This window comes from Stegostoma tigrinum, chromosome 4 (genome assembly GCF_030684315.1).
Source record: "Stegostoma tigrinum isolate sSteTig4 chromosome 4, sSteTig4.hap1, whole genome shotgun sequence".
Classification (NCBI taxonomy): domain Eukaryota; kingdom Metazoa; phylum Chordata; class Chondrichthyes; order Orectolobiformes; family Stegostomatidae; genus Stegostoma; species Stegostoma tigrinum.
The window spans coordinates 25,097,544-25,125,361 of record NC_081357.1 but is presented as its reverse complement, the minus strand read 5'-3'; the positions used below and the strand labels follow the sequence as shown (position 1 = coordinate 25,125,361).

The window sequence follows — 27,818 nt, the reverse complement described above, 5'->3', positions numbered from 1 at the left end:
CCTTACTTTTTGATACTGATGTCCTTTCCTAGGTGAGGGGACCACAGCTGTGAGTAATACTCCAGGTACTGTCTCACTAAGATCCTCTACAACTGCAGCAAGACATCTCTACTGTTGGGCTCAAATCCCCAAGCAATAAAAGCCAACATTCCATGGGCCTTCCTAATTGCTTGCTGCAGCAGCGTGTGGGCTTTCAGAGATTAATGATCAAGGACGTTCAAGTCCCTTGGGACATCAGCACCTCTCAATTTCTCACCATTTAAGAAATATTCCATGATGTGGGTTTGTGACTTGTTCAATGTTAGCCCATCTGACAAACATGGCAGGTAAATCAGGTTTAGTGAGGTTTATTTACAACACAAACTGTTAACAAGGCTAGGACAACACAGATGTCCACTCATAGCCTGGGCTCTGAGCTTACTGATGTTACTGACACACACACACACTTCATGACATAGAGACAGTGACTGAAGATGAGGTAGGTGATATAGCAGAATATCACATTTCATGTTAGTCTGTCTGGCCTGTCTGCATTTCCTTTTTTCCTGCCTTTTCATTACATTCTGCCTGTCATGTTTGTGCCCATTAAATCAGTCTATATAATTCATCTTTTCATATTCTCCTCATAACTCATGTTACCACCCAGTTGTGAGTCATAAGGAAATTTGGAAATATTATATTTGGCCTGCACATCCGCATCAATGGTGTAGATTGTGAACAACTGGACTCCAAACACTGTTGCTTGTGAAGGCTTTGCTGGAGCTAGGTCAAGGTATCAAGCAGCAAGGGCTGTGAGGGTACGGGGGCTGTCTGGTCTGAGAGACTGGGGTAGGGGGCATATATCTCTAATGGATATACTTCCTGTAGGAGGTAGCCCTACCCCTGTTGCCAGTAGCCCATGCAAGGAAAGCTTCTGGGCCACTTAAGGATTGCCGTATTTTTAATCTGTTTCATTGCAAACACTCACCCTGGCAAAGGCCAAAGTTTACACTCTGCATTGTTGGAATTCATTGCTCACTTCAGTCAGCTGAGGTTACTAACACAAATAGGAGCTGATACTGACAGACTAAAAACAGCCTGGAAATAATCTGGAGGATGTACATCTGACTCACAGGCTAAGGGACCTTGTGTTACCCTGTGAGTCAATTGTGAAACTGCAATCAGTTGTCACACAGACTGAATCATAACACGTATAAACTCATTTCAAGCTGCACTGTTAACTCACCTGCCACAGTGTTTCACTTATCATTTGTGGTACCAGGCTCCTTTATACCCTGGCTGCTTTAGTTGCTATCGAACATGAACTATTCACTGCATATTCGGTGGTGTCGTGGAGTTGGCTGTAGCTAATTGCTGCCCTGTGACTGGTAATTGCCATTAGAAAGTCCTGTAGGGTTGTACTATTGTGCCTCTCAGTAGGGGAGTTGCAGAAAGACCAGTACCCTGTAGTTTCAGCCAGTTCTTAACCGCACTTTTGAAAAATATATTCTGCCTGGTGTAGAAATCCAAGAAATGCCCCAGCTTCTCAAAAGGAATCACACTGAATCACACTTTCTCATTACTTAGAAATTAACACAGTGGTCATACTGGATCTCCATTTGAAGTATAAGAAATGAATCCAACCAATATTGATAGCATTGATTTGTCTGTTTAGACTGCTGAGTTTTGACCTGGTGGCATGTGGGTTTTCTGCATGTCTGAAGTGCATTAATGATTAACTAATAAGCTTTTCTCTTGCCATGATTGTTTTTATTGAAAACAGTTTGATAGAGATAGCCTCTAAGAACTAATGGAGAGATTACAAGTAAATATAGTACACACTGGGCTTTCTGATGGAAGATTCTGGACTGGTTTTTCATACAAATTTGGGGGGTGGGGGGAGCCCGTAGCTGGAGAGAAACCTTTCAGTTTTAGTTTCAGTTTGAAGCAGTTTTGTAAAGTTCTTAGCTGAAGATGGATATATAATGTAGTTGTTCCTGGGATGGGAAGAAAGTAATTTGTATTTGTTAAAAATTGATTCCCTCAGAGCAACAAGTTTAACAACAGTTCCAGGGCGAAGTGTTTGGGTAAACCTTGAAGAGGTTCTTGCAACTGAGAAGGTTTAAGCTCAGGTCTGTGAATGTTCTAGAACAAGCTAGTAGATTCTCCAGCCTGGGAGCTGAAACCACAGTTAAATTAAGTCTATAGAGGTGATAGCAGAGGAGATTCTCTTTGGTGTGAGTGCTGTCAAGAGATGTCAATGGAATTATATTTTATTGTGTGATTTGAATCATTAAATCTGCATTAGATCTGAATAGTTTGGTTCATTTTATCTTCATTTCATTTGCATAATGAACTTTTGTATTGTTATTAAATTCACCCTCCTCTAACCATACACAGCTGCTGAATTCCAGAAGTGAGGGGTGAGTGACTCCCCTTGATGTCAAAGGTGCACTCTATAGAATGTGGCACTTTTTAACACCTTTCATGGCCTTTTGTCTTATAAGGTGCTTTCTTGCGGATGAAGCATTCTCACTTGTAATGCAGGAAATAAACTAACAAGTTGGCACAAAGCAAGATCCTACAAAAAGAAGTCTGTGAACTGAAAATTATTTTTGTTATTGGTGTTGGATGGAGGATGATTGTTTGCCAGGACATCCATTCGCTTCAAAACATCTTTTACATTCACCCGACAGGGTTTACTGAGGGACCACAATTTAATACTTCATCCAAAAGGACAGCACCTCTGACAGTGCAGCACTCCATCAATGTCAGCTTGCTGCTTGAGTATCGGCAGTGGAACCCATAACGTTCAGTCTCTAGAGACCAGAGTGTTACCAGGGAAACCCAAACACTCTCACCCGCTTCTTCAATGACAATTCTCTGTTTCTTCCCCACTCTGGTCATTAGTTAGGCATCTTCAGGTCCAATGTGGGCTGTTATTGCTGAATAGAGCTTGCTATCGCTGACATGTATGGTTTAGAAGGGGTGGACGCTAGGAAGTTGTTTCCGTTAGGTGGGGAGACTAGGACCCGTGGGCACAGCCTTAAAATTAGAGGAGGTAAATTTAAAACTGAAATGAGATGACATTTCTTCAGCCAGAGAGTGGTGGGCTTGTGGAATTCATTGCCACGGAGTGCAGTGGAGGCTGGGACGTTGGATGCCTTCAAGGCAGAGATCGACAAATTCTTGATCTCAAAAGGAATCAAGGGCTACTGGGAGAGTGCAGGGAAGTGGTGTTGAAATGCCCATCAGCCATGATTTAAATGGCGGAGTGGACTTGATGGGCCGAATGGCCTTACTTCCACTCTTATATCTTATGGTCTTATGGACATGTAATGAGAACAGCGGACTGCTCAGAATCATACTCACCCGATTGAGTAAACCCTGCACTGTTTTCTGTGGATCTGCTGAGCAAGGTGAAAAGCACTGTCCAGGCAAATAGGCCATGGTTCCTGGGTGAGCTCCAGACTGCCAATCTCCTCATCTGGTTTACCACAGGAAATCTGTACAGTGACAAAAGCGAATCAGTGCTTATATGTCAGATTTAGACATTGAAGCTGCGATGATGTATGAACATACAAATATACAAATTAATAGGAGGATGCCATTTGGCCCTTTTCACCCTGCTCTGTCATTAAATAAGCTTGTGGCCAAACTCCAGTTTCCAACCCACTCCAAATACACTTCGACTGCCTCATCTGCAGTTTGAAGGAATTGGGAACATTCTGTAGCACAGAGATGTGACACATGTATCAATCTCCTCTGAGGGTGCACAGCCAATTCAGACAGGAAGAAACACCAGCCTCAGTACCAGCCTGTAAAGTCAAACCCTTTACTACAGCGCAGTGAAGAGCAGTGGCTATGTCAGTTTGTCAGGGGCTTAAACTAATAAACCTGAAATCTCAAGTTCCAATCTGACAACGGCAGTTTGAATTCAGCTATAAAGAAATCTAGAATTAGACAGCAGGCATCAGCAAAAAGTGATAATTAAAGGGCAGAACTTTCATTAAAACCCAACTTATTTGCTACTGTTACAGGGAAATAAACCTTCTGATTTTCTCGAACATGATAGCAGTCCAACATTAAGGTACTATTTCTATTCATTCAGGGGATGTGGGCACCAATAGTTGGGCCCAATCCAAGTTGAGAAGGTGGCGGTAAGCTGCCTTCCTGAACAGCTGCAATTCACTTGGTTGACCAACAATGCCCTTAGGGAAGGAATTCCAGGATTTTGACCCAGCAACAGTGAAGGAACGATGATTTATTTCCAAGTCAAAATGGTGACTGGCTTGAAGGCGAATTTGCATCTAGTGGTATTCCAATGTATCTGTTGCCATTGTCCTTCTAGATGGAAGAGGTCGTGGGCTTGGAAGGTGCTGTCTGAGGAACTTTGGTGAATTTCTGCAGTGCATCTTGTAGGTAGTACATACTGCTGCTACTGAGCATTGGTGGTGGAGGGAGTGGATGCTTGTGGGTGTAGTAATAAAGAAGTGGGCTGCTTTGTCCTGATGGTGCCTAAAATCACCACTGAGTGACAATGAGCCTATGACTTGATGAAAGGAGGAAGCAGATGAAGATGGTTGGGTTGAGAGCATTTCCCTGAGGAATGCGGTTCATCAAGCCATCACAGGTTTCTCAGGAGCAACTCAAAATGGGGGCAAGAAACCCAGGCCTTACCAAATTATGGTGGTGTCATCAGCAAACTTGGAGATGGTGTTCATTCGCAATTTGCCACACAGTTGTGGGTGTACAGGGAGTGGAGTAGGGGGCTGAAGGCACATCCTTGGAGGGGTCTCCAGTGTTGAGTGTTATTGTGGAGGAGGGGCAGTTACCTATCCTCACTGACTGTGGGTCTGTGGGTCAGAAAGCTAAGGATTCTATTGCAGAGGGCAGAGTGAAGACCGAGGTCATGGAGTTTTGAGATCAGTCTGGAGGGGACAATGGTGTTGAAGGCAGAGTCATAGTCAACGAGCAGGAGTCTGATGTGGATGTCTTTGTTGTCCAGATGTTCCAGGGATGAGTGCAGGATCAGGGATCGAGGCAGGCTGGGAGACTAGAGTTGATATGGGCCATGGCCAGCCTCTTGAAGCACTTCATGATTAGTGAGGCCAGAGCTACCAGCATTTTGTTGGATACGGAGATGATGGTGGTCTTCTTGAAGCAGGTGGGGGGGTTGTAGGAGGGAGAGGTTGAAGATGTCAATGAATACCTCCACCAGTTACCTCCACCCCCCTCACAGGATCAATGCTCGCAAACTGGATACAGCTTTCCAGCAAGATCCAGGCGTTAGGAGAGGGTGGGCCCAGTCAAATGGACTGGAGGCTTTCAGGCCAGGTCAGGCAAGGGGAACTGTGGTTGTGTGGTGCCTGACTCATCCCCAACTGGAGCTGTAGGATGAAGGAAGACAAAGCGCCACAATGTACCTGCCTTTGCAAATGACCTTTTCCAAGTAAAGGCACCAAACAAACCAACAACAAACTTACATGTATATAGTACCGTTAATGATTATTTTTAAAAGGGTTTGAGAGCACATCACTCGCATGTAAGAAAATGGCCAAACAGAGAGAGAGATCAGGCACAACACCAGATGGTGGCCAGAGATTGTTTCCAAGGATAAGGTGGTAGAGAAAAAGTTGGGGGGTGGGGGCAGAGGAAAAGTTTGGGAGAAAGGATTGAGGACATACCAACACATTGCCTCGCTACAGCATGAACGGCGAGCTTACGGTTACTCCCGGGCTTACGGGAGTCCTCAGGGAGACTTGAGTTGATCTCAGGACAAAATATTCAGGGCAGAGACCTAACATATTGAGTCTTCACCTGGTTCTGCCATGGGTGGGAGCCAGCCTCTGCTTCCTCCCTGTACATGGGAACAGAGTTGGCTCGGAAACATTTGTTTTTCATACACATGTGGGCAGTCACACCACTGTTATTGATGCCTGATGAGATTATACAACAACTAAGCAGATCAAATGGAAGTTAACCATATGGATTCAAATGCAACTTCGTCTGCTAAATGAAAACCAAATGCAACCAAAAATGGCCAGTCACTTCAATGTTGCTCTGTTTCTATTCCAAAGATAACGTCTAACGTACAAATCAGTAATTCATTCAGACAACTCCGATGACATTGCAAACTATGAAACTGAAGCTTGAGCAATGTATGAAGGTCATTGGAATTGTGAGATTGCCTTTGATGCACTCCCAGATAATTATTAGGCTTATCTGGGAGTAATGAGATTACACTGTTCATTTTCAATGGATGCATTGAAGCCCAAGGAGACAACAGAAGTTAACTGGCCAGTTGACAAGAAAAGATAGCTCACTGGAAGTGAACAGAGAGCAACATTTGCTGTACTGCAGTACCAATGCCTTATTTATTAAAGGTCTACTCACAATCCATGAACAAAGAATTTCTTAGTGAAAACAAATATTGGAATATTCAGGCTCAGAGGAGCAAGTGAGCTCTTTCATCTGATTGGGAATAACAAAATAAACAAGCTTTCATCTTCATGATCTGAGAGTTTTTTTTAACTACTAGAACAGAGAGCCTTGTCTTCATGGATCAGCAAGGCAGAGTTTATAAACAAGCAGATTGCAACATTTCTTCCAATAAATGTTGTCATTTGCGCACTGGCATGAGAGCGCGCGGGCGAACACACACACACACACACACACACACACACACACAGAAACACACACACACACCTTGGAACCTGGATGAGTCAGGTCAGAGGGGGTAGGTGCGGGAGTTGGGGGGAATTAAAGGTTCAGGGGCATGGTCAGGAGTGAGTGGGGAGGGTTACCAGTGTTCAGTTTCACAGTTAGCTAGGGGAGTTAGAGCAAGTATTCACTCCTCTAATTTCCCCTGTTAATTACTCAGGTATGAGCATTGGGACCATTCTCAAGTCCCTGCGTCGGAGACTTTTTCCAGAGGGTCCCGGATTCCGAGTAAGCGCCCATGGGAGGTTTCAACTTCCCAGCCAAATCAGCTGTGTTGGGACCTCCACACAATGCCAACTCCTTTCCACACTGTTGCAACTGCCTCAAGACATTGGGAATACACCAAACCACATCTGTGAGCAAATGGAAAGGAAGACATTATTTGAAATCTGCAGGAGTTACAGAGAAATGGACATTGCCCACAGGATGTACTTGAGATTGACTGCGGGAAGAAATGTATTGATTTTACACATTCTTACATTTCCCTGTAACATACAAGGTTCATAAAATGTGTGTTCCTAGAGAAACCAGCAGGCTCTCTGAGGCCGGGGGAGAGCCCAGAGGCAAGGAGCTGGGCTGGGCTGGGGAGGGGTCATTAGTTCCTTCGGTGAAGCCGTACTTTACTATTTACACCAAACTTACGTCTCATTCCTCTGAGATGAGGAAAATGGGAATTCCTAATGCAAGGCAATCTCTGTCCCACCTACACTGAGGAGGTAGGTTCTGTTTCCAATTAACGATTGGAAAAACTCCAATATGATGCTGGAATAAAGCCCAATGTATGACACTCCCTTTGGACCCCCAGTGAAGTTACAGTGGGAGCACACTGGTGAAGATATAATAGGAGTGCAGTGGAGGCATTCTAGTAGGAGAACGGTGGTGAAGGTGATGGTGGGGGCGCGCTGGAGAAGGTTATGGTGGGGGAGCCGCTAGAGAAGGTTATGGTGGGGGGGCCGCTAGAGAAGGTTAAGGTCGGGGGGGCCGCTGGAGAAGGTTATGGTGGGGGGGGCCGCTGGAGAAGGTTATGGTGGGAGCGCGCTGGAGAAGGTTATGGTGGGAGCGCGCTGGAGAAGGTTAAGGTTGGGGGTGACGCTGGAGAAGGTTATGGTGGGGGGGGCCGCTGGAGAAGGTTATGGTGGGAGCGCGCTGGAGAAGGTTATGGTGGGAGCGCGCTGGAGAAGGTTAAGGTTGGGGGTGGCGCTGGAGAAGGTTAAGGTGGGGGTCACTGGAGAAGGTTAAGGTTGGGGGGGTGCTGGAGAAGGTGATGGTGGGGGCGCGCTGGAGAAGGTTATGGTGGGAGTGCGCTGGAGAAGGTTAAGGTTGGGGGTGGCGCTGGAGAAGGTTAAGGTGGGGGTCACTGGAGAAGGTTAAGGTTGGGGGGGTGCTGGAGAAGGTGATGGTGGGGGCGCGCTGGAGAAGGTTATGGTAGGGGGGCCGCTGAAGAAGGTTATGGTGGGAGCGCGCTGGAGTAGGTTAAGGTTGGGGGTGGCGCTGGAGAAGGTTAAGGTGGGGGTCACTGGAGAAGGTTAAGGTTGGGGGGCGCTGGAGAAGGTTATGGTGGGGGCGCGCTGGAGAAGGTTAAGGTGGGGGTGCGCTGGAGAAGGTTAAGGTGGGGGGGCACTGGAGAAGGTTAAGGTGGGGGGGGCCATGGGAGAAGGCTATAGTGGGAGGGCACGGGAGAAGGTTCTGGTGGGAGTGTGCTGGAGAAGGTTAAAGTGGGGGTACGCTGGTGAATGTTATAGTGGGAGTGCACTGGTGCAGTTACAGTGGGATTGCGCTGGAATAGTGGAATATTTCCAGCAGCTACGTAGCAGCCTTTGGAGTGACAATATCTGGAATCCCCTGACATGAATGTCAGTCACAATGACATTTTGAGATCAAAAACAAAGTGCTGCAGTAACCCTGCCCATCTGGCAGCATCTGTGGGGTGGGAAGCAGAGTGAACATTTCCAGTGCGATTTGTGGAATCCATAGCATTTGGGACTGTTTCCTCTCCGCTTCAGAAAGTCCAGCTTTGCCTCTGGGGCATGGGGTTTCAGTGCATGTAGAATCTGCGGGTTGGTAACTCTCCATGCCTTGTTTTCCTTTCAATGCAGTGTAGGCCCGAAGCTAAGGTTGTGTGTCTACTTCCTGGTTCTTTACAGTTAAATACCACTGTCAACACTGCTCCTTCCATTGAGAGAGAAAGATAAAGAGGCCTGAAGTATTCCTTTGAGAAATAACGTTGAAAAAGTTATTGTAGTTTTTAAGCACTGTTGAATGAATACCGCTTCATATGGGGAACAATGATTTTTACAAAATGTTAAATTCAAAGCATCTGGCCAAATGTACTGTTCTTTTTGGCAATTGTCCCTTTAGAATTGGGAACCTAGAGTGCTAGTGCTGATGGACCACAAACACGAATTTCAACCAGCTCTCCAGGAAACAAATGCTGTGGTTATTTTGGGAAGGGAATATGGCACAACACACAAAGTCCACTTGTTTGCCATGTTGCACGTAGGGTATAATAATGATGTGATGATTACAGTGAGGACAATACACAAGGTTCATAAAATCCTACAAACCTGCCAGATTCAATGACAATGAGAATTCTCCGCAGGCCTCAGTAACACTATGGCTCAGCACCAATTAACCATCTCTAGACTAGAATGGATGTTTCATTTACACTCATGGTAACAGAGTGACAATACTTATTTCACAGCAAAAATGATTAATTTTGTTCTCTTTAAAGTACAGAGAAATGAAAGCAAATCATTATAGAGTTCTCGGTTACCAGGTACTACTCTTGGTAAAATGCCAAGGCTGGCAGACGGTACAGAAACAATTCACTAGCATGGTGTCTGGGGTAGGGGACTGCAGTTCTGTGCAGGTGATGAGGAAAGTTAGGGGGAGATTTAAGAGGGAGACACTGTTATTGTGGAGAAGCCGGATATTGCAAATAAGAACAGAAATTGCTGGAGAAAATCAGTAGGTCTGGCAGCATTGATTCAGAAGTAATAGAGTGAACATTTTGAGTCCAATTTTTGAGTCTCGTTTTCTGCTTTTATCATAGTTTAAATGTAGGAGTATTTTCACTTGAATATAGAGGATTAACAAGGGGAGAAGAGATTGGACAGTGTTTCAGATTTCTCTAAGTGTTTGAGAAGTTAAGCAACCAAAGTTTGTTCCCAGTTGTTCACAGACCAAAAATGGCATTAACTAATGGTGGGAATTAACGAGAATGAAGAAGGGAGTTAGCAGAATTGTACACAATTGCACTTTTTGAACTTGGAATGCTTTATCACAAGATAGTCGAGAGGCACAGACTCTCAAATGCTTATCTATGCCCCTTAAAGATGTTTTTAAAGGAAGGGTGTAGCAGAATAAGGAGAAAGAAGAAGGCAATTGATTTGGATTTGAGAGTTCTACGGAAGAGTTTATACCTGTACAGTGGGTCAATGGTCTACCTTAGTGTCAATTCTATAAAGTTTACAAGCTTTCAAAGAATATGATTTGGTTGGTTTGTTTATTTAACCTTCTTTGAACTGATTGCGGATCGTTGATTTTGGCTGACTTCAAGATTTTGCTTTCACTATTAGCTTCCTTATATCCCTGAATACTCCTTTTCCACAGATAGCTCAGCTTAACACAAAAGTGTCCAGAATAGGCAATATTAGCCCTCTGCTGAGCAACATAGTGAAATCCTTGCATGTTACGCATTGACTGGGCACCTTGTATGTAAGTTCATATTTCCTGCTGGACATGGGGAATGAGACCCTTTTGATGGAAAAGTACTGTATCCACTGAAAACTTATCTGGATTAAGCTGGACTACAGCAGGCTGGTTTGAAGAATGGAAACACTGGCTGTGACTCCTTCTGGGAAGAGTAATGTCATTACTGTTAAGATTATGATTTAAAATTCTTCCACCTAATTTTCAAGAAAAGTGAATATTTTTCCCTTCGTATCTAGCATTACACAGGCAGTGTGAGGTCCTGTCCTGTTGTCCAATTGTGCAACTCTGCACTTCACTTCCTCAATGGTCAGTAAGTTTGGGGCCATACAATTATTCAGGAATATCAAATTTGCAACAGAATGGTCTTAACTGTTGCAACACATTCCAGAGACTAAAGAAGCTGGGTTACATGGGGGCCTGGTGGGAAGAGAGGGAGCTCGGAAGGGTTAAGTTACTGTCCTCATTTTCTGCCAGGCAAGGGACAAGTTAAAATCAGGGCATCTACCTACACCTGCCTGGTCTGTCTGTCTTGTACCATCGTCAGACATTCGCCGTAGTTCATTTGGAATCGCTCTGCAACTAATACCATCCAGTGATGCCCAAACCATGCCCTCTTCCTGCCACCCTCCACAAGGAACATCTACAATTTTGACTGAATGGCCGGAATACTGACATTGTCTTTTCGGGATGTTACATTATGGTTCTTTTTGCTCCTGGAAAATGCAAATACCACATCATTCAGTATGAGTCAGTAGATAGAATGTTTAGTATCCATTTTAGCATCCACATTTCAAAAGCCTCTGCTTTCTCCCATAGGCCTTCATCTATTGTCCAGCTTTCTGAGGTGCACAGGGCAGTGTGTTTTCACACTTATTCACTTTAAGACATTTCACATGTTGCTGACACCCCTTTACGTCCAGCTGTTGCTAGATTCAAACTTATGTCAAAGGGAGGCCTACATGTCCCAAACTCTGCAGCCTGCATTCTCGGCTAACCTCAGGTACAAGCACTTTTGGGTGGTCAGTGAGCTCCTGACACAGACCAAAACTTCCCTCTTGACTCAGTGTTTTATTCAGTTAAATTCCCTATAGCTGAGCTGTGGCTTTGTCAAGGGGGGGTCCTTTCAATGAGAAGCTCAGCCTTACTTCCTGCTGCCTGTTGTTGTTGATCTGTTTCCATTTCCTTTCTGTCAGTCTCTACTTTTTAAAAACAGGGTTACACAACGGCCAGCCAGCTGTCAGCTCTGACATGCATATGTCATTAATTTCATGTAACTGGATGAAATGATTAATTGTATTACGTGTTGGCCAACTTTGAAAAGAAGGTAGGAACTTGTGCTCTGTATTATGTACTGGCATGCCAAAGCATTTAGACTTTCCTATTAATGATTTTTAGATTTGAAATTACAGTCTACCTTCCTATATCATTGCTTCTTCATTTTTGAACTTGGGGTTAAACAGCAAAGTGAGTTAAGACCTCCCCCTTTTCCACTTCTGGGAGCCAAGTTTGAATCTAGATCAAACCGATATGATCAAAACTTTCTGTCTCTGTCAGCGACCTAATTGAAAAAACGCTGTGGACAATTTACATCAGCACTGTGTATATTGGTGGGTCTTTTCCACCACTTTGGCATCAAGCAGACACTGACTAGGATTACATGTAACAGATTCATCACAGTCAGCAGAGTAGTACAGACAAATATTTGCAGACGGGTCTATTCTCCGAGTGCAGGGAGAGTGTTATTCGTGCCTCAAGCCCCTATTTCCAGATCTAAATCAGAAAACGTAGCACACGCACTCAGGAACACAGTTCCCCAAGTCAGTCCTGTGCTCCAATCAAACTGCTGTTTGATTTTCCTCTGCAGGATCCATACCCACCTTGATATTTCGACATCTCTTCATTCACAGGGGTTTTACTATTGCTTAATGTTCTCCTGGCGCCCTGCCAACTCAGTTTGGTTGGTACTGAACCTCAAAATTCCCACTTCCCATGCCTCCTTTCTTATCTAGAAGGGACGGGGGCGGTTGTGGTTCCAAAAGATCTTCAAAGCATTCCAGCTTCCAGACTGCAATTGCTGGTTGTCCGGGCATTTACAGCATTCCTTATCAATTCTTGCAATCTGCAACACTGCTGGGGGTTTGTAAATTTTTCTGTGATCAGCTTGCATTTGCCATGTTCGCAGTTGTTACCTGCAGCATTGTCCACTTAGATGTTAACTCTCCAGCTGCATTGGAAAACTCAACAGAAAATGTTTGGGAACGTCTGATCAACCGCCTCAGATTCCTAAAATCCAGCAACGTGCCTGAAAGTGAGTCCCACATGTCACTGTGAGAAATCGCTTCACCCCTCAAGAGTGAAGTCACAGTCACATTGCTGTTGTAGATTTGTGGGAGGGTCGTGGGGAGTTTTGAGAAAGGACAGATACTGAGTGATTGATGTTAAGCCTTGTGTCTTCTCACAATGATGTGTTCAAATGACATGCACTTTTGTTATGAGTAATTAACCATGGTCATGGTTTGTAGAAACTCTAAATGAAAAGTGAACTTTTCCCATTTGCTATTGTCATGTTCAGTGCAGCACATCATGTTATGAACTTCCAGTCAATTTTAAAAATTAGACACAAGGGGGGTCTGAGCAATGGCAAGATTTGTGGCAGAACTGGATGAGAATTGGCCCATGGAAGTCTATCTCGATATTAGGGGCATCTTGCTCCGTCCTTTATAGTTTCGCTGGGCGACAGTGGTGAGTTGCCAGTCGAGGGGGGATTATAGCTTGTTAAACACTGCAACTTCGCTTCATTAATATTCAGCTTCCTGTCATATCAACTTGTCAAACAAGCTGGATTCGTAAGTTCTCAATTTGGAACTCAGAGCGGGTAACTTCAACTCACCACTTGCTCCGAGGGCCGCCATGTTGTTTAGTGGCAAGCAGCAGAAGCACAGACATCTTGCACCCCTCGGGCCTGCAGTGTGCCCTCTGGCATTTGCAATCACTCAGGATGCTCAGGAAGGACAGGCTCTCAGCAGCAATGACGGACTGCTGCAAGGACATGCCTCTGTTTATAGTCCAGCTCTGAGCTCACTGATTGGCACAGGCTGCATCTCAGAGCTGCTTGCCCACCTAGCAACCACCTGGACACCTACAACATCCATAGCATGCCTGCCAAACTATCCCAGTCAGTACGGTGGCACTTCAGCAACAAATGCTCTCAGTGTTGCCATGTTGACTACCTTTTTTGTGCAGGCGCACATACAGGCAGCTTGTGATCAGAGGTAAAGGGCACACACGAGCTCTGGGGGAGGGATGTACCTGGAGACCAGGCAGGGCTCAGTTCTGACAGTGTCCGCTGCATTCCCTGCCACTTTGTAGGCGCCCAACGCAACCAAGAAATGTGCTTAACTGTCAAACATTGGGCAAGGGTAGAAGGCACCGTGCCATTGGCAATAGACAAACTAACACTATCATCTCAGTGATACAGAAAATAGTAAGGTGTTTAACAAGCTACAAGTGAAAAGGGCACTATAGTCTCCTGGACCCGAAACTCAGCTTGGAATTTGTTATCTTGGAAATTGAAAAGCCTGGATGAGGTAAGGAGGTGACAGTATGGATAAAGTCTTTTTTTTAAAACCATATTCCCAGCCAATGTTAGCAGAGAAACCCAAGCTCATCAAGTTGTCTGTAAGGAGAGAGCTGATGGAGTTCCTCAATTATTTGAAAGGTAATGTTTGTCAAACATGACTTATGCCACGTACATGAACCATTCATGGCTAACACTAAGTGGAAGTAATGATTGCAAAAGCAAACAGAATGTTGCCTTTCATTGTAAGAGAACTGGGGCGGAGAAAGTGAGGAAGCGATCATTCAGTTGTACACACAGTTGGTCAGGCCACATCTTCAATACTGAATTCAGTTTACAGTTTGGGGACAATACTCCAGTCTTGGAAGGAGGTACATTCCAGGTTCATCAGAATGCTATCAAGGTAGTAAGGATCAGTACCAATCAGGGCACGTCACAGCGAATAGTTATATACATTTAATTAAAGTTCCTTCAAGCTGTTTGGGTTCTACAAGATTTTTATCATTATGAAGTGCATTTGAATGACACCCCTCTAAAGATTAAAAAGCAAAATAATGCAGCTGCTGGAAATCTGAAACAAAAGCAGAGAGTGTGCTGGAGAAACTCATCAAGTCTGGCAGCAACTGTGGAGAGTGAAGCAGAGTTAATGTTTCGAGTCTGATGTGACTCTTCTTCAAACTGAAGTCTGAAAAGATCATACTGGATGAGAAACATTAACTTTCCCCACAGATGCTGTTGGACCTGCTGAGTTTCTCCAACATTCTGTGTTCGCTCAGTAAGGTTGATGGAAGTTTAACTTACCATTACATTCATTGTAAAAGTGAAGCTGCGGAGTTTTGTCCATTACAGGTACAGGGTAAGAGGCTACTGATGATACCCATAAGGCCATAAAACATTAGCCTAATTTCAGCTCCTTTCAGTCCATCAAGTCTGATCGACCAGCTATGGCTTTTAGGTTCCTCAACCCCATTCTCCCGCTTATTCCCCATAACCTTAGGTTCTTGATTATCAAGGGGATCAATCTATCTCCATTATAAATATACTCAATGACCTGGTATCCACAGCTTTCTGTGGCAGAGAGTGCCATAGATTCACCACTCACTGGTTGAGGAAGTTTCTCCTTATCTCCGTTCTAATAGGACTTCCCTTTGCTCTAAGGCTGTGTGCTTGGGTCCCAGTCTCTCCTACCAACGGAAACATCTTCCCAACACCCACTCTGTCCAGGCCATTCAGTATTCTGTAAGTTTCAATTAGATCCCCCTTCATCCTTCTAAACTCCATCGAGTATAGACCCAGAGTCCTCAAACGTTCCTCAGATCTTAAGCTTTTCATTCCTGGGACCATTCTCGTGAACCTCCTCTGAACCTGCTCCAGGGCCTGTACATCATTCCTGAGATATGGGGCCCAAAACTGTGCACCTGTAGGACATAGAGGTGGTGTATAGGTGTGATGGAGCACAGAGGGTTGGGAATATGATGAGGTGCACCAGAAGCTTCATGGAGTTCATGGTGGGAAATGAAGGGGACTGTTTGAAGGCCTGGCATTCATTATTATAAATGAGTAAACAGACAATAACAGAGGCAGCTGTAGCAGCCCATGGCCCTGCCATCAGGTTGGGTCAGTCATCAACTCAGTTACAGCCTGATGGGCCTACCTCTGTCTCACCCCTACCTTCCCAGAAAATAAATCTAACAGATAAAGCAGACAAGCATCCAGCCTCCTCCATGAGCATCCAGCAGGAGGGCATTGCAATCATATCTTTTCTATGGAGGATCATTGGCTTTGGGTGGGAGAGTACAGAATAAGAAGGATCAATCCATATGACAGAGGTGGTAATGCTGGACGTCTTAAATCCCCAGGACCAGGTTGGGAGTAGCCTAGAGCTCTGTGGGAAGAGAGGGAAGTGAATGCTGGGCCCCTTGCTGAGATATTTCTATCATCAATAGCCACAGGTGTGGTGCCAGAAGACTGGAGGTTGGCTAATGCAGTTCTTCTATTTAAGTAAGGTGATAAGGAAAAGCCAGGGAACCCTAGGCTGGTGAATCTGACATCAGAGGTGGATAATTTGCTGGAGGGAATCCTGAGGGACAGAATTTACATGTCTTTGCAAAAGGCAAGGTCTGACAGGGACAGTCAACATGGCTTTGAGAATGGGAAATCTAGTCTCATAACTTGATTGAGTTTTTTTGAAGTAACAAAGAAGATTGATGAGGGCAGAGCGGTGGATGTAATCTACATAGACTTCGGTAAGGTGTTCGACAAGGTTCCTCATGGTAGACTGGTTAGCAAAGTTAGATCACATGGAGTACTGGGAGAACTAGCTATTTGAATACAGAACAGGCTCAAAGGTAGAAGACAGAGGGTGGTGGTGGAGGGTTGCTTTTCAGACTGGAGTCCTGTGACCAGCGGTGTGCCACAGGATCGGCACTGGGTCCACTGCTTTTTATCATTGATATAAATGATGCAGATGTGGACATGGGAGGTATAGTCAGTAAGATTGCAGATGACACCAGAGTTGGAGGTGTTGGGGCAGCAAAGAAGGTTACCTCAGTACAACAGGATATTGATCAGATAGGCCAATGGGCTGAGCAACAGCAGTTGGGCTTTATTTTAGATAAATGTGGGATGTTACATTTTGGAAAGGCAAATCAGGGCAGGACTTGTACACTTCATGATTAGGTCCTGGCACAGAGTCTGTCCCTGCTGCTCAGAAGGGAAGGGGGAAGAGGAGCAAAGCAGTAGACATTGGGGACTCCATAGTTAGGGGGACAGATAGGAGGTTCTGTGGGGACGAGAGAGACTCACGGTTGGTGTGTTGATTCCCAGGTGCCAGGGAGCGTGATGTCTCTGATCATGTTTTTGGGATCCTTAAGGGGGAGGGGGAGCAGCCCCAAGTCATGGTCCACATAGGCACCAACGACATAGGTAGGAAGAGAGATGGGGATTTAAGGCAGAAATTCAGGGAGCTAGGATGGAAGCTGAGAGCTAGGATGAACAGAGTTGTTGTCTCTGGTTTGTTGCCCATGCCACGTGCCAGTGAGGCGAGGAATAGGGAGAGAGAGGAGTTGAACACGTGGCTACAGGGATGGTGCAGGAGGGAGGGAGGGTGGGTTTTGGATTCTTAGATAATTGGGGCTCTTTCTGGGGTAGGTGGGACCTCTACAAGCAAGATGGTCTTCACCTGAACCAGAGGGGTACCGATATCCTTGGGGGGGAGATTTGCTAAGGCTAGTCGACTGGGTTTAAACTAATTCAGCAGGGGGATGGGAACCAAAATTGTAGTTCGAGTATAGAAAAGGTTAAGAGTAGGGAGGTCTGAAATAAAGTTTCAGGGACACAAGATGGCACAGGCAAGCAAGAAGTTGGTTTGAAGCATGTCTACTTCAACGCCAGGAGCGTCCGGAGCAAGGTGGGTGAACTTGCAGCATGGGTTAGTACCTGGGACTTCGATGTTGTGGCCATTTCGGAGACATGGATAGAGCAGGGACAGGAATGGTTGTTGCAGGTTCCGGGATTTAGATGTTTCAGTAAGAACAGAGAAGATGGTAAAAGGGGCGGAGGTGTGGCATTGTTGGTCAAGGACAGTATTACAGTTGCAGAAAGGATGTTTGGGGACTCGTCAACTGAGGAAGTATGGGCTGAGGTTAGAAACAGAAAAGGAGAGGTCACCCTGTTGGGAGCTTTCTATAGGCCTCTGAATAGTTCCAGAGATGTAGAGGAAAGGATAGCAAAGATGATTCTCGATAGGAGTGAGAGAGATAGGGTAATTGTCATGGGGGACTTCAACTTTCCAAATATTGACTGGGAGCACTATATTCGAGTACTATAGATGGGTCAAGTTTTGTCCAGTGTCTGCAGGAGGGCTTCCTGACACAGTATGTAGACAGGCCAACAAGGGGTGAAGCCACATTAGATTTGGTACTGGGTAATAAGCCCAGCCAGGTGTTAGATTTGGAAGTAGGTGAGCACTTCGGTGATAGCGATCACAATTCTGTTATGTTTACTTTAGTGATGGAAAGGGATAGGTGTATACCACTGGGCAAGAGTTATAGCTGGGGGAAAGGCAATTACAATGAGATTAGGCAAGATTTAGGGAGCATAGGATGGGGAAGGAAGCTGCAGGGGATGGGCACATTAGAAATGTGGAGCTTATTCAAGGAAAAGTTCCTGTGTCCTAGATAGGTATGTAGCAGTCAGGCAGGGAGGAAGCTGTAGAGCGCAGGAGCCGTGGTTTACGAAGGAGGTGGAATCTCTGGTCAAGAGAAAGAAGGCGGCTTATGTTAGGATGAGATGTGAAGGCTCAGTTAGGGCGCTTGAGAGCTACGAGGTAGCCAGGAAAGTCCTAAAGAGAGAGCTCAGAAGAGCCAGGAGGAGACATGAGAAGTTGTTGGCGGATAGGATCAGGGTAAACCCTAAGGCTTTCTATAGGTATTTAAGGAATAAAAGAATAGAACATAGAACATAGAACATAGAACAGTACAGCACAGAACAGGCCCTTCAGCCCACAATGTTGTGCCGACCATTGATCCTCATGGATGCACCCTCAAATTTCTGTGACCATATGCATGTCCAGCAGTCTCTTAAATGACCCCAATGACCTTGCTTCCACAACTGCTGCTGGCAACGCATTCCATGCTCTCACAACTCTCTGCGTAAAAATGACGAAAGTAAGATTAGGGCCAATCAAGGATAGTAGTGGTAAGTTGTGTGTGGAGTCAGAGGAGATAGGGGAAGCACTAAATGAATATTTTTCAACAGTATTCACTCTAGAAAATGACAACGTTGTCGAGGAGAATACTGAGATACAGGCTACTAGACTAGGTGGGATTGAGGTTCACAAGGAAGAGGTATTAGAAATCCTTCAGAGGGTGAAGATAGATAAGTCCCCTGGGCCGGGTGGGATTTATCCTTGGATCCTCTGGGAAGCCAGGGAGGAAATTGCCAAGCCTTTGGCATTGATCTTTAACTCGTCATTGTCGACAGGAATAGTGCCAGACGACTGGAGGATAGCAAATGTGGTTCCCCTGTTCAAGAAGGGGAGTAGAGACAACCGTAATAATTATAGACCAGTGAGCCTTACCTCAGTTGTTGGTAAAGTGTTGGAAAAGGTTATAAGGGATAGGATTTATAATCATCTAGAAAAGAATAAATTTATTAGGGATAGTCAGCACGGTTTTGTGAAGGGAAGGTCGTGCCTCACAAACCTACTTGAGTTCTTTGAGAAGGTGACCAAACAGGTAGATGAGAGTAAACCAGTTGATGTGGTGTATATGGATTTCAGCAAGGCATTCGATAAGGTTCTCCACAGTAGGCTATTGTACAAAATGCGGAGGAATGGAATTGTGGGAGATACAGCAGTTTGGATCAGAACTTGGCTTGCTGAAAGAAGACAGAGGGTGGTAGTTGATGGGAAATGTTCATCCTGGAGACCAGTTACTAGTGGTGTACCTCAAGGGTCAGTGTTGGGTCCACTGCTATTTGTCATTTTTATAAATGACCTGGATGAGGGTGTAGAAGGATGGATTAGTAAATTTGCAGACGACACCAAGGTCGGTGGAGTTGTGGATAGTGACGAAGGATGCTGTAGGTTGCAGAGAGACATAGATAAGCTGCAGAGCTGGGCTGAGAGGTGGCAAATGGAGTCTAATGCAGACAAGTGTGAGGTGATGCACTTTGGTAGGAGTAACCAGAAGACAAAGTACAGGGCTAATGGCAAGATTCTTAGTAGTGTAGATGAGCAAAGAGATCTCAGTGTCCACGTACACAGATCCTTGAAAGTTGCCACCCAGGTTGACAGGGCTGTTAAGAAGGCATACAGTGTTTTAGCTTTTATTAACAGAGGGATCGAGTTCTGGAACCAAGAGGTTATGTTGAAGCTGTACAAAACTCTGGTGCGGCCACACTTGGAGTACTGTGTACAGTTCTGGTCACCACTTTATGAGGAGGATGTGGAAGCTTTGGAAAGGGTGCAGAGGAGATTTACTAGGATGTTGCCTGCTATGGAGGGAAGGTCTTACAAGGGATGGCTGAGGGACTTGAGGCGGTTTTCATTAGAGAGAAGGTTGAGAGGTGACTTAATTGAAACATATAAAATAATCAGAGGGTTAGATAGGGTGAATAGGGAGAGCCTTTTTCCTAGGATGGTGACAGCGAGCATGAGGGGGCATAGCTTTAAATTGAGGGGTGAAAGATATAGGACAGATGTCAGAGGTGGTTTCTTTACTCAGAGAGTAGTAAGGGAATGGAACGCTTTGCCTGCAACGGTAGTAGATTCCCCAACTTTAGGTACATTTAAGTTGTCATTGGATAAGCATATGGACGTACATGGAATAGTATAGGTTAGATGGGCTTGAGATCGGTATGACAGGTCGGCACAACATCGAGGGCTGAAGGGCCTGTACTGTGCTGTAAGAGTCAGGGGAGTCCTGCTGAACAAAGAGACCATGGAGTACAGGTTCATAGTTCCTTGAAGGTGGAGTTGCAGGTAGATAGGAGAGTGAAGGCAGTATTTGGTATACTTGCCTTTATTGGTCAGTGCATTGAGTATGAGAGTTGGGAGGTCATGTTGTGGCTGTACAGGACATTGGTTAGGCCACTTTTGGAATACCGCATGCAAATATGGTCTCCCTGTTACAGGAAGGATGTTGTGAGACTCAAAAGGGCTCAGAAAAGATTTACAAGGATGTTGCCAGGGTTGGAGAGTTTGAGCTATATGGAGAGGCTGAATAGGCTGGAGCTACTTTCCCTGGAGTGTCAGATGCAGAGGGGTGACATTATAAAGGTTTATAAAATCATGATGGACATGGACAGGGTAAATAGACAAGGGCTTTTCCCAGGTTAAGGAAGTCCAAAGCTCGAAAGCATATGTTTAAGCTGAGAGGGGAAAGAGTTAAAAAGGGACTTAAGGGGCAAGTTTTTTCACACACAGAGGGTGGAGTGTGAATGGAATGAGCTGCTTGAAAGTGCTGGAGGCTGGTACAATTACAACATTCAAGAGGCATCTGGATGGGTACATGAATAGTAAGGGTTTAGAGGGATATGGGCCAAATACTAGCAAATGGGACAAATTTATTTCGGATACCTGGTCGGCATGGGCGAGTTTGACCGAAGGGCCTGTTTCCATGCTGTACATCTCTCTGGCTATCTGACTCTAATCTTAAAATTAGATATAGCTGTGCCAGCTTCGAGAAAGCAATATTTTCACCTTCTCATTCACAATCTGCAGCTTGCTACAGTGTCCATTTCAATTATTCAAATGGAGATTTGTCAGGTAGGGGGAGAAACAGACATTGGGGAGAAAAGGCAGGCAGGTCGAGTTGAGGAAAGGGTCAGCTAAGGTCTAATAAAATGGAGGAGGAAGTTTCATGAGGTTAGATAGTTTGCCTACCTGTTTATACGTGGCATATGGGCTGGTTCCAGCCAACTTGCTCCCAGTGTGTGAAGCCAAGTGACACATGCTCAATTCAGCTGATGGCACTGGGCCCAGGGATCTTTGTTAGTGAGATCTCTTACTCAGCACGCCACACCGAGCTGACACTGTGCAGATGTGAAGGCACTCGCTCAGGCTGACTCTGTCACCGGAATCTACTCCCTACAATTTCAGCTTCCAGCTGGTTGGAATAACTCATTCTTAATCCGTGCTGTAATGAAATGGTTTCTTCCTTAAAATCAAAGTTTCAGTCTTCGTCTGCAGCACTGTTCATGAGCACCTCACAGATCCCAAGAGAGCCACCACAGTGCAACAGGCACTCACACCTCATCTGAATTTCACTCTCCTGTAAAAACTCCCAGAAGGGGAGTGTCCTTGTCAACTTTAACTCGGCACATGTTCCTGATCAGAAAATTCAAGTACCCTGGGAGATTGTTGTTTTTGGTGGCCTCTGGGTCTTAAAGTCCGTCAGCTCAGGCCTACCCTTCAGGGTGAGACTTAGTCAGTTGTCATCTTGTCATTGAGGGTGTTTGAGGGAGGAGGAGGACCAAGGGTCTCAGAGGCAAAGGCAGGGGCAGCTTTACAGAGGTCAAACACCTTATGCATCCTCCATGCCCACAATTACCCCTAGACTGGGGCAATTGGATACCCCGTTCCCCAGCAAGCAGGTTGCTGGTTGAGAAGGGACGGCTGGTGAGTTGAGGCCTTTAGTTGACTTTTTAAAAGGTCCTTAATCGATGACAGTTCAAGGAGCTCACCCAGGGGGCAGTGGGTGTTGAGTTATGATGGTGTCCCTAACTCAAACTTTAACACATCTGAACAGGCTGATTAAAATTTTTTTAAAAGTCACCCAGAAATGCACCAAGCTAGCACCAACTCATTCATTTACTTCCCCATCTCACCACCTCAGAGAACAGAGTAATGTCCCTGTATGATTATTTCATAAAACTCAACTCATCGGTCAGCAGGAGTAAAGGTGACTGAGTGCGCGAGCTTCGATGCAGGCAACACTCTCGAACAATGAGGGTGATGGGAAACTGGCTCCAACCCATGGACTTCCATATCTGACCATGTGGCACCAAGCAGAGTGTGAGCGATAGCTCTCTCCTGAGAGGGGCAGATAGTCTATTTCAACGTATCCATTCATTAATCACTACAACATTAACACCGGCTGAGGAATGTAACTCCACAGGTTTGCTGAGCTGTAAGTTATGGCCGAAAGCAGCACCTGAAGTGGCTGATGAGCCCATGTCAGGGATACATGCCAATAAATATTCAGCATTCGCAGTGATGTTCTGATCTGCTTGCAGGAAGGGTTTTATTCACAGCCCTTGTGAGAAGGGGTCACTTTACGCACATTGCAATTGAGGCTCTGCTCTATCAGATCAATCTCGGTGGTATGTGTTACTTGGGACATTGCTGCTGTCAGACATGCATCAAGACTCGCACAGCAACAGCCTGATGCTCATGGACCAACTGTCGTGAGGGCAAGAGGGGATCAGCACTGAGCGGCAAATTAGCCTCCTCGATCTCCTGAAACACGAACATCTCAGGAGTATCAAAGTGGCTCGGCAGGTATGGCTGAGCTTGGCAACCAGCTGGAAGGAACTAGCTATCAGCAAGCCTTTCCCAGAGGCTTTATCATGTCCCTCAGCTTCTTTGCTTGTGGATTCCTCCAGGACTGCATCAGAGATCTTCACAGTATTTCAGAGTTTGTGGCCCATAAATACATTTGGCAAGTGGCTTGTTTGTAGGACTGGCATTCATGCCAAATTTGCTGGAGAAGGCACTGACCGGAAGGAGCAAGCACTCAGGTTTGATGTTCTAGCTGGATTCTCTCAGATACAAGGTACCATCGATGGCACTCATAAGGAAATAACATCACCCTTTAGTCAGACAGAAGAATTCACTCAGCTACACAGTTGCCCACTCTATCAATGTGATGCTGGTGTCCGATCAGAAAAAGATGTTCATTCAGATCTATTTACAAGATTTCCGGGCCACTGCCATCATGCTTCTGTCCTGTGGCCTGTTCTCTTCACATCTCGAAACAGAGTTACCACAAGCAAATGGAGACAAGAGATAGAACATAGAACATTACAGCACAGTACAGGCCCTTCGGCCCTCGATGTTGTGCTGACCTGTCATACCGATCTCAAGCCCATCTAACCTACACTATTCCATGTACGTCCATATGCTTATCCAATGATGACTTAAATGTGCCTAAAGTTGACGAATCTACTACCGTTGCAGGCTCACTGAACGGAATCATACAATTGTTCTAACGCAAAATAAGGCCATTCAGCCCATTACATCTATGCTAGCTCTCCAAATGAACATGTCACTTGTTGCCATTCTTCAGCCATTTCCCTGTAGCCCTGCTCATTGTTCTTTTTCAGTGACCGTCTTTGAGCATTTCGAAATGCTCAATCAAATGTGCCTCCAACTCACTGGCAATGCATTCCTGACACAAATCACTCATTTGCATGGAGAGAGATTCTTCACATATCACTTTACTTCTTTGACCTATTGCTTAAAGTCCAGACCCAATCGCACTTAATACTTTCATAAGGAGAAATGGTATCACCATACTTATGTGCACGCACAATGCTGTTTGAGAGAGAGAGAGCGAGTAACAGGATTTTAACCCAACAACAGTGGAGGAGAGGTGATATACTTCCAAGTCAGGATGGTGGCTGGCTTGCAAGGGAACTGCCAGGGTGTGATGCTCCCATGTATTTGCTGCCCTTGTTCTTCTCAGTAGTAGAAGCCATGGGTTTGGAAGGTGCTGTCAGAGATGCTTCAGAGTTGCTTATGTACATACCCACATGGGTGTCTTTGCCCCTGCACACCCTTCAGTTTACATTTCCTCTCCATTTCTTCCTATCAAACTGTAACACCTGACCCTTCTCCAACTTCACCTGCCACATATCTGCCCATTCCAAATTGTCTGTCCTTTTGAAGTTCTATACTCCTCCTCACAGATTACATGCTTCCACCTTTTGTCGCTTCTGCAAGTTTTGAAATTGTGCCCAATTTTGATTACAAGCCTGTTGTGTGGCACTGTATCAAATAATTTCTGGGAGGCCTGTGTACGCTATGTCAGCAACACTTAATTTATTACATTTAGCCAATTGACTATTGAGTTTGTCTCAAATTATTGTGATCTGAAGCTTCCATCACGGGACGAGATAAAGGCTGGCGAATGGCACGTCTCTGATATCCCAGTGGTGTCGGCACAGACAGAGGGGAATTGCATAGATCCCTTTCACTGCTGAGATGCTCTTGTTAGGCCTGCTCTGGGTTTTGGAACCTGTGACAGTCCAGCCAGAGACTGATCCACCTGAACCTGTGCCAGGAGACCCTTAGTTATTGGGACGCAAGTGACTAATAAATGGGCCGGCTCGGACAAGAGTCCTCACTTCCATTTCCCTCCCATGGCTCAGCCTCCATCCCCTGCTTGTGCTGATCTGGAGAACACTGTCGCAGATCAATGGGGTGATGCATGGCTGGGCCTAGAGTATCATGTACCTTATTTAAATTGGTGTTCCTCATGCTGCAGGCCATGGATGTAGGTTGAAGGGCACTCGCTCAGTTGCTGTGCTTGACAGGCCAAAGGTGGCCTCTCTTTCCAAAGACAAGGACACAACTTCAAGTTGTACTCCCACTTTGGACTCCATCAGGGCCCTTTGAACAAAGAGGTGAGAGCCTGGAGTGGAAAGATGCCTGATGTGGAAGTGGGTGGGGAAGACGCAAAGACTTAGGGGCTGGACTGCATGAGTTGCCACAGTCAGGGGTCACTATGGTCAGGTCAGGGATGGAGAGAGGCCCACTCTTGTTAGACAGCCTTAAGGCAGAAAACACCCCCACCCCACCATCAATTCCCAACTACAGAATCCGAGCAGTCTAGCCTGTCAGACCTGCTTTGAATCCCCTAATGAGCTTTCAGTTTGGAAACATCTAACATTTCAGTCGCGACGAGACCCACAAAGACAATTTGTTTTTCATTGTGACCAGCTCTGTATATCACCCCTCCCTGATGATCTAAACAGTGGTCAGCACTCAGTTCCATCGAGTGAAATCTCCCTCGTCTGTAACTGGCTAGGTTGCGGGTTGAGATTTTGGAGCACAGTCAGCTGTGGACAGCTATTGACAACCCACAACATTCCCAGATCAGGGACCGCTTTCAGACTCAAGAGTAAAGACACAAAACCTTGTGGAATTCACCAACACAAAACTTTGTGGAGGGCAACCCACTGAATATATCTAAGAAAGAAACAGGTACATTTATATAGAGCAGAACCATGGTGCTCAGGTAGAAGATCAACCATGGTCATATTGAATGGTGCAGCTAGCTCAATGGGCTGAATGGCCTACTCCTGCCCTTTTGTTTCCGGTTATCTTATCTTTAGCCAAGTGTTGTCATAACAATCTAAGAATACTTCCAAATTCAACTCTAGTACTTGGGTAGGCTCTACATGATTAAAATATTGGCCAAATTATGGACTTTTCTCTCATCAAAGGTAAAGTACAAATGCTGGAGAGGTTTATCTTTCAGTTCAGCAAAACATACGCAAAGGCATTTTGTTTTTAAATCTGGGTGTTTCCAAGGAACTGTTTGTGATTGTGTCAAATTCATTTTGCATGAGAACTTTTGAGAGGAGCGACTCCCTTCCCTTAACACAGAGGTGACAGAATAATTTGGGACACTGTTTCCCTGCAGAATCATTCCCTCGGATTTTGGTAAAAACAGCTTCAGCCACTTGGAGATTCCAGAAATCCCCTCATTCCTCGTGGCCTCGGACAGAGGTCTGCGGGAAGTGGCCTGTGGAAACAAGGAGAAAGGGGCCAAATATTCCAGCCTGGTACATTCTATCACAAATCAGATTTGGCTCAGTAATGTAGCCCATCTGGAGAAAGTTCATGCACCACGCAAAATGGTTTCACACAAATAATCTAATTAGAAAGAGCAAACGGGTGTCGAGCCAATCTGAATGAAAATACAGCTGAAAAGCACTATGGGATCTGTAGGCCTTAATTAACACAGTTCATAGTAGAATCTCTAATATTCAAGGTCAGCTGTTTCTAATTAAAATGCATAATTTCAGTACATTATTAATCACAGCCTTAATCCTTGGTGGACACACAGTAACATAATTAGAAGCCGTCTGCCAGTTTTCAACAATTTGTCCTCCTCCAGATCTCTCCAGCATCACAGACACCAGTCTGCAGCCAATTTCATTAACTCCACATGAACAAAAAGAACAAAACAGTACAGCACAGGAACACGCCCTTCAGCCAACCAAGCCTGTGCCACACATGATGCCTTTTGAAATTAAAACCTTTTTGCCTCTCCATGGTCTGTATTCTATTCGCTATCTATTCATGTATTTGTCAAGATGCCTCCAACATTGCTATTGTATCTGCTTCTACTACCTCATCTGGCAGTGCATCCCAGGCACTTACAACCCTCTTTGTAGAGAATTTGCTTCTCACATCTCCTTTAAACTGACCACCATTGACCTTAAACCTATGTCTTCTAAGTCAGAAGCCGCGTGACATCAGATTATAATCCAACAGGTTTATCTGAAATCACAAGCTTTTGGAGCAGGCGAGTTCCCTGGATGAAGGGGCTGTGCATCAAAACCTGTGATTTCAAGTAAACCTGTTGGACTATAACTTGGTGTCATGTGGCTTCTGACTTTGTCCACCCCAGTCCAACATTGGCACCCTCCACATTGTGTCTTCTAGTAATTGACATTGCTACCCTGGGAAAAAGCCTCCAACTATCTACTCTATCCTTACTTCACAGAACTTTGTAAACGTCTATCAGGACACTCCTCAGCCTTCAATGTTCAAGTGAAAACAAACCACGTTTGTTCAATCTCTCCTCATTGCAAATAAACTCTTATTCAGATAATATCCTAATAAACCGTTTCTGTACTCTCTCCAAAGCCCCCACATCCTTCTGGTAGTGTAACAAACGCACAGCACACAGAATTCCAAATGTGGCCTAAAGTTGTACACAATTCCAACATGACTTGCCAATTTTTACACCCTATACCCCCAAATGATGAAGGCAGGCATGCCAGATCCCTTCTTTACCTTCTTATCCACTTACATTGCCACTTTCAGGGTACTATGAACATGTATGCCCAGGTCTTTCTGTATGTTGAAGCTAGTAAGAGGTCTGCAATTTTCTGTATACTTCCCTCCTGCTTTAGCTCATCCAAAATACATCACCTTGCATTTGTATGGGTTTAATTCCATCTGCCATTCCTCTGGTCAAGTCTCCAGCCTATCTATATCCTGCTATATCCTCTCGCAATCCTCCTCACTATCCACAGCACCCCCAATCATTGTGTCATCCCTAAACTTACTAATCAGGCTACCTAA

At 45.2% G+C, this 27,818-nt stretch overlaps 1 protein-coding gene across 3 annotated transcripts in view; it reads right to left on the bottom strand.

Annotated features, from left to right (window-relative positions):
* The window catches only part of LOC125452291 (probable methyltransferase-like protein 24), an 88,553-nt gene that overhangs the window by 40,153 nt on the left and 20,582 nt on the right, over positions 1 to 27,818 (bottom strand). The window contains exons 1-2 of one of the 3 annotated variants that reach the window (XM_048530525.2): positions 21,381 to 21,749; positions 3,352 to 3,485 (exon numbers count right to left, since the gene is read on the bottom strand). In XM_048530525.2, coding sequence (XP_048386482.1) covers positions 3,352 to 3,485; positions 21,381 to 21,449 — 203 coding nt within the window. In that variant the 5' untranslated portion in view covers positions 21,450 to 21,749. Of the gene's footprint in view, positions 1 to 1,225; positions 1,335 to 3,351; positions 3,486 to 21,380; positions 21,750 to 27,818 lie in introns of those variants that run through there. The other 2 variants (XM_048530524.2, XM_048530527.2) reach the window with 2 other exon arrangements.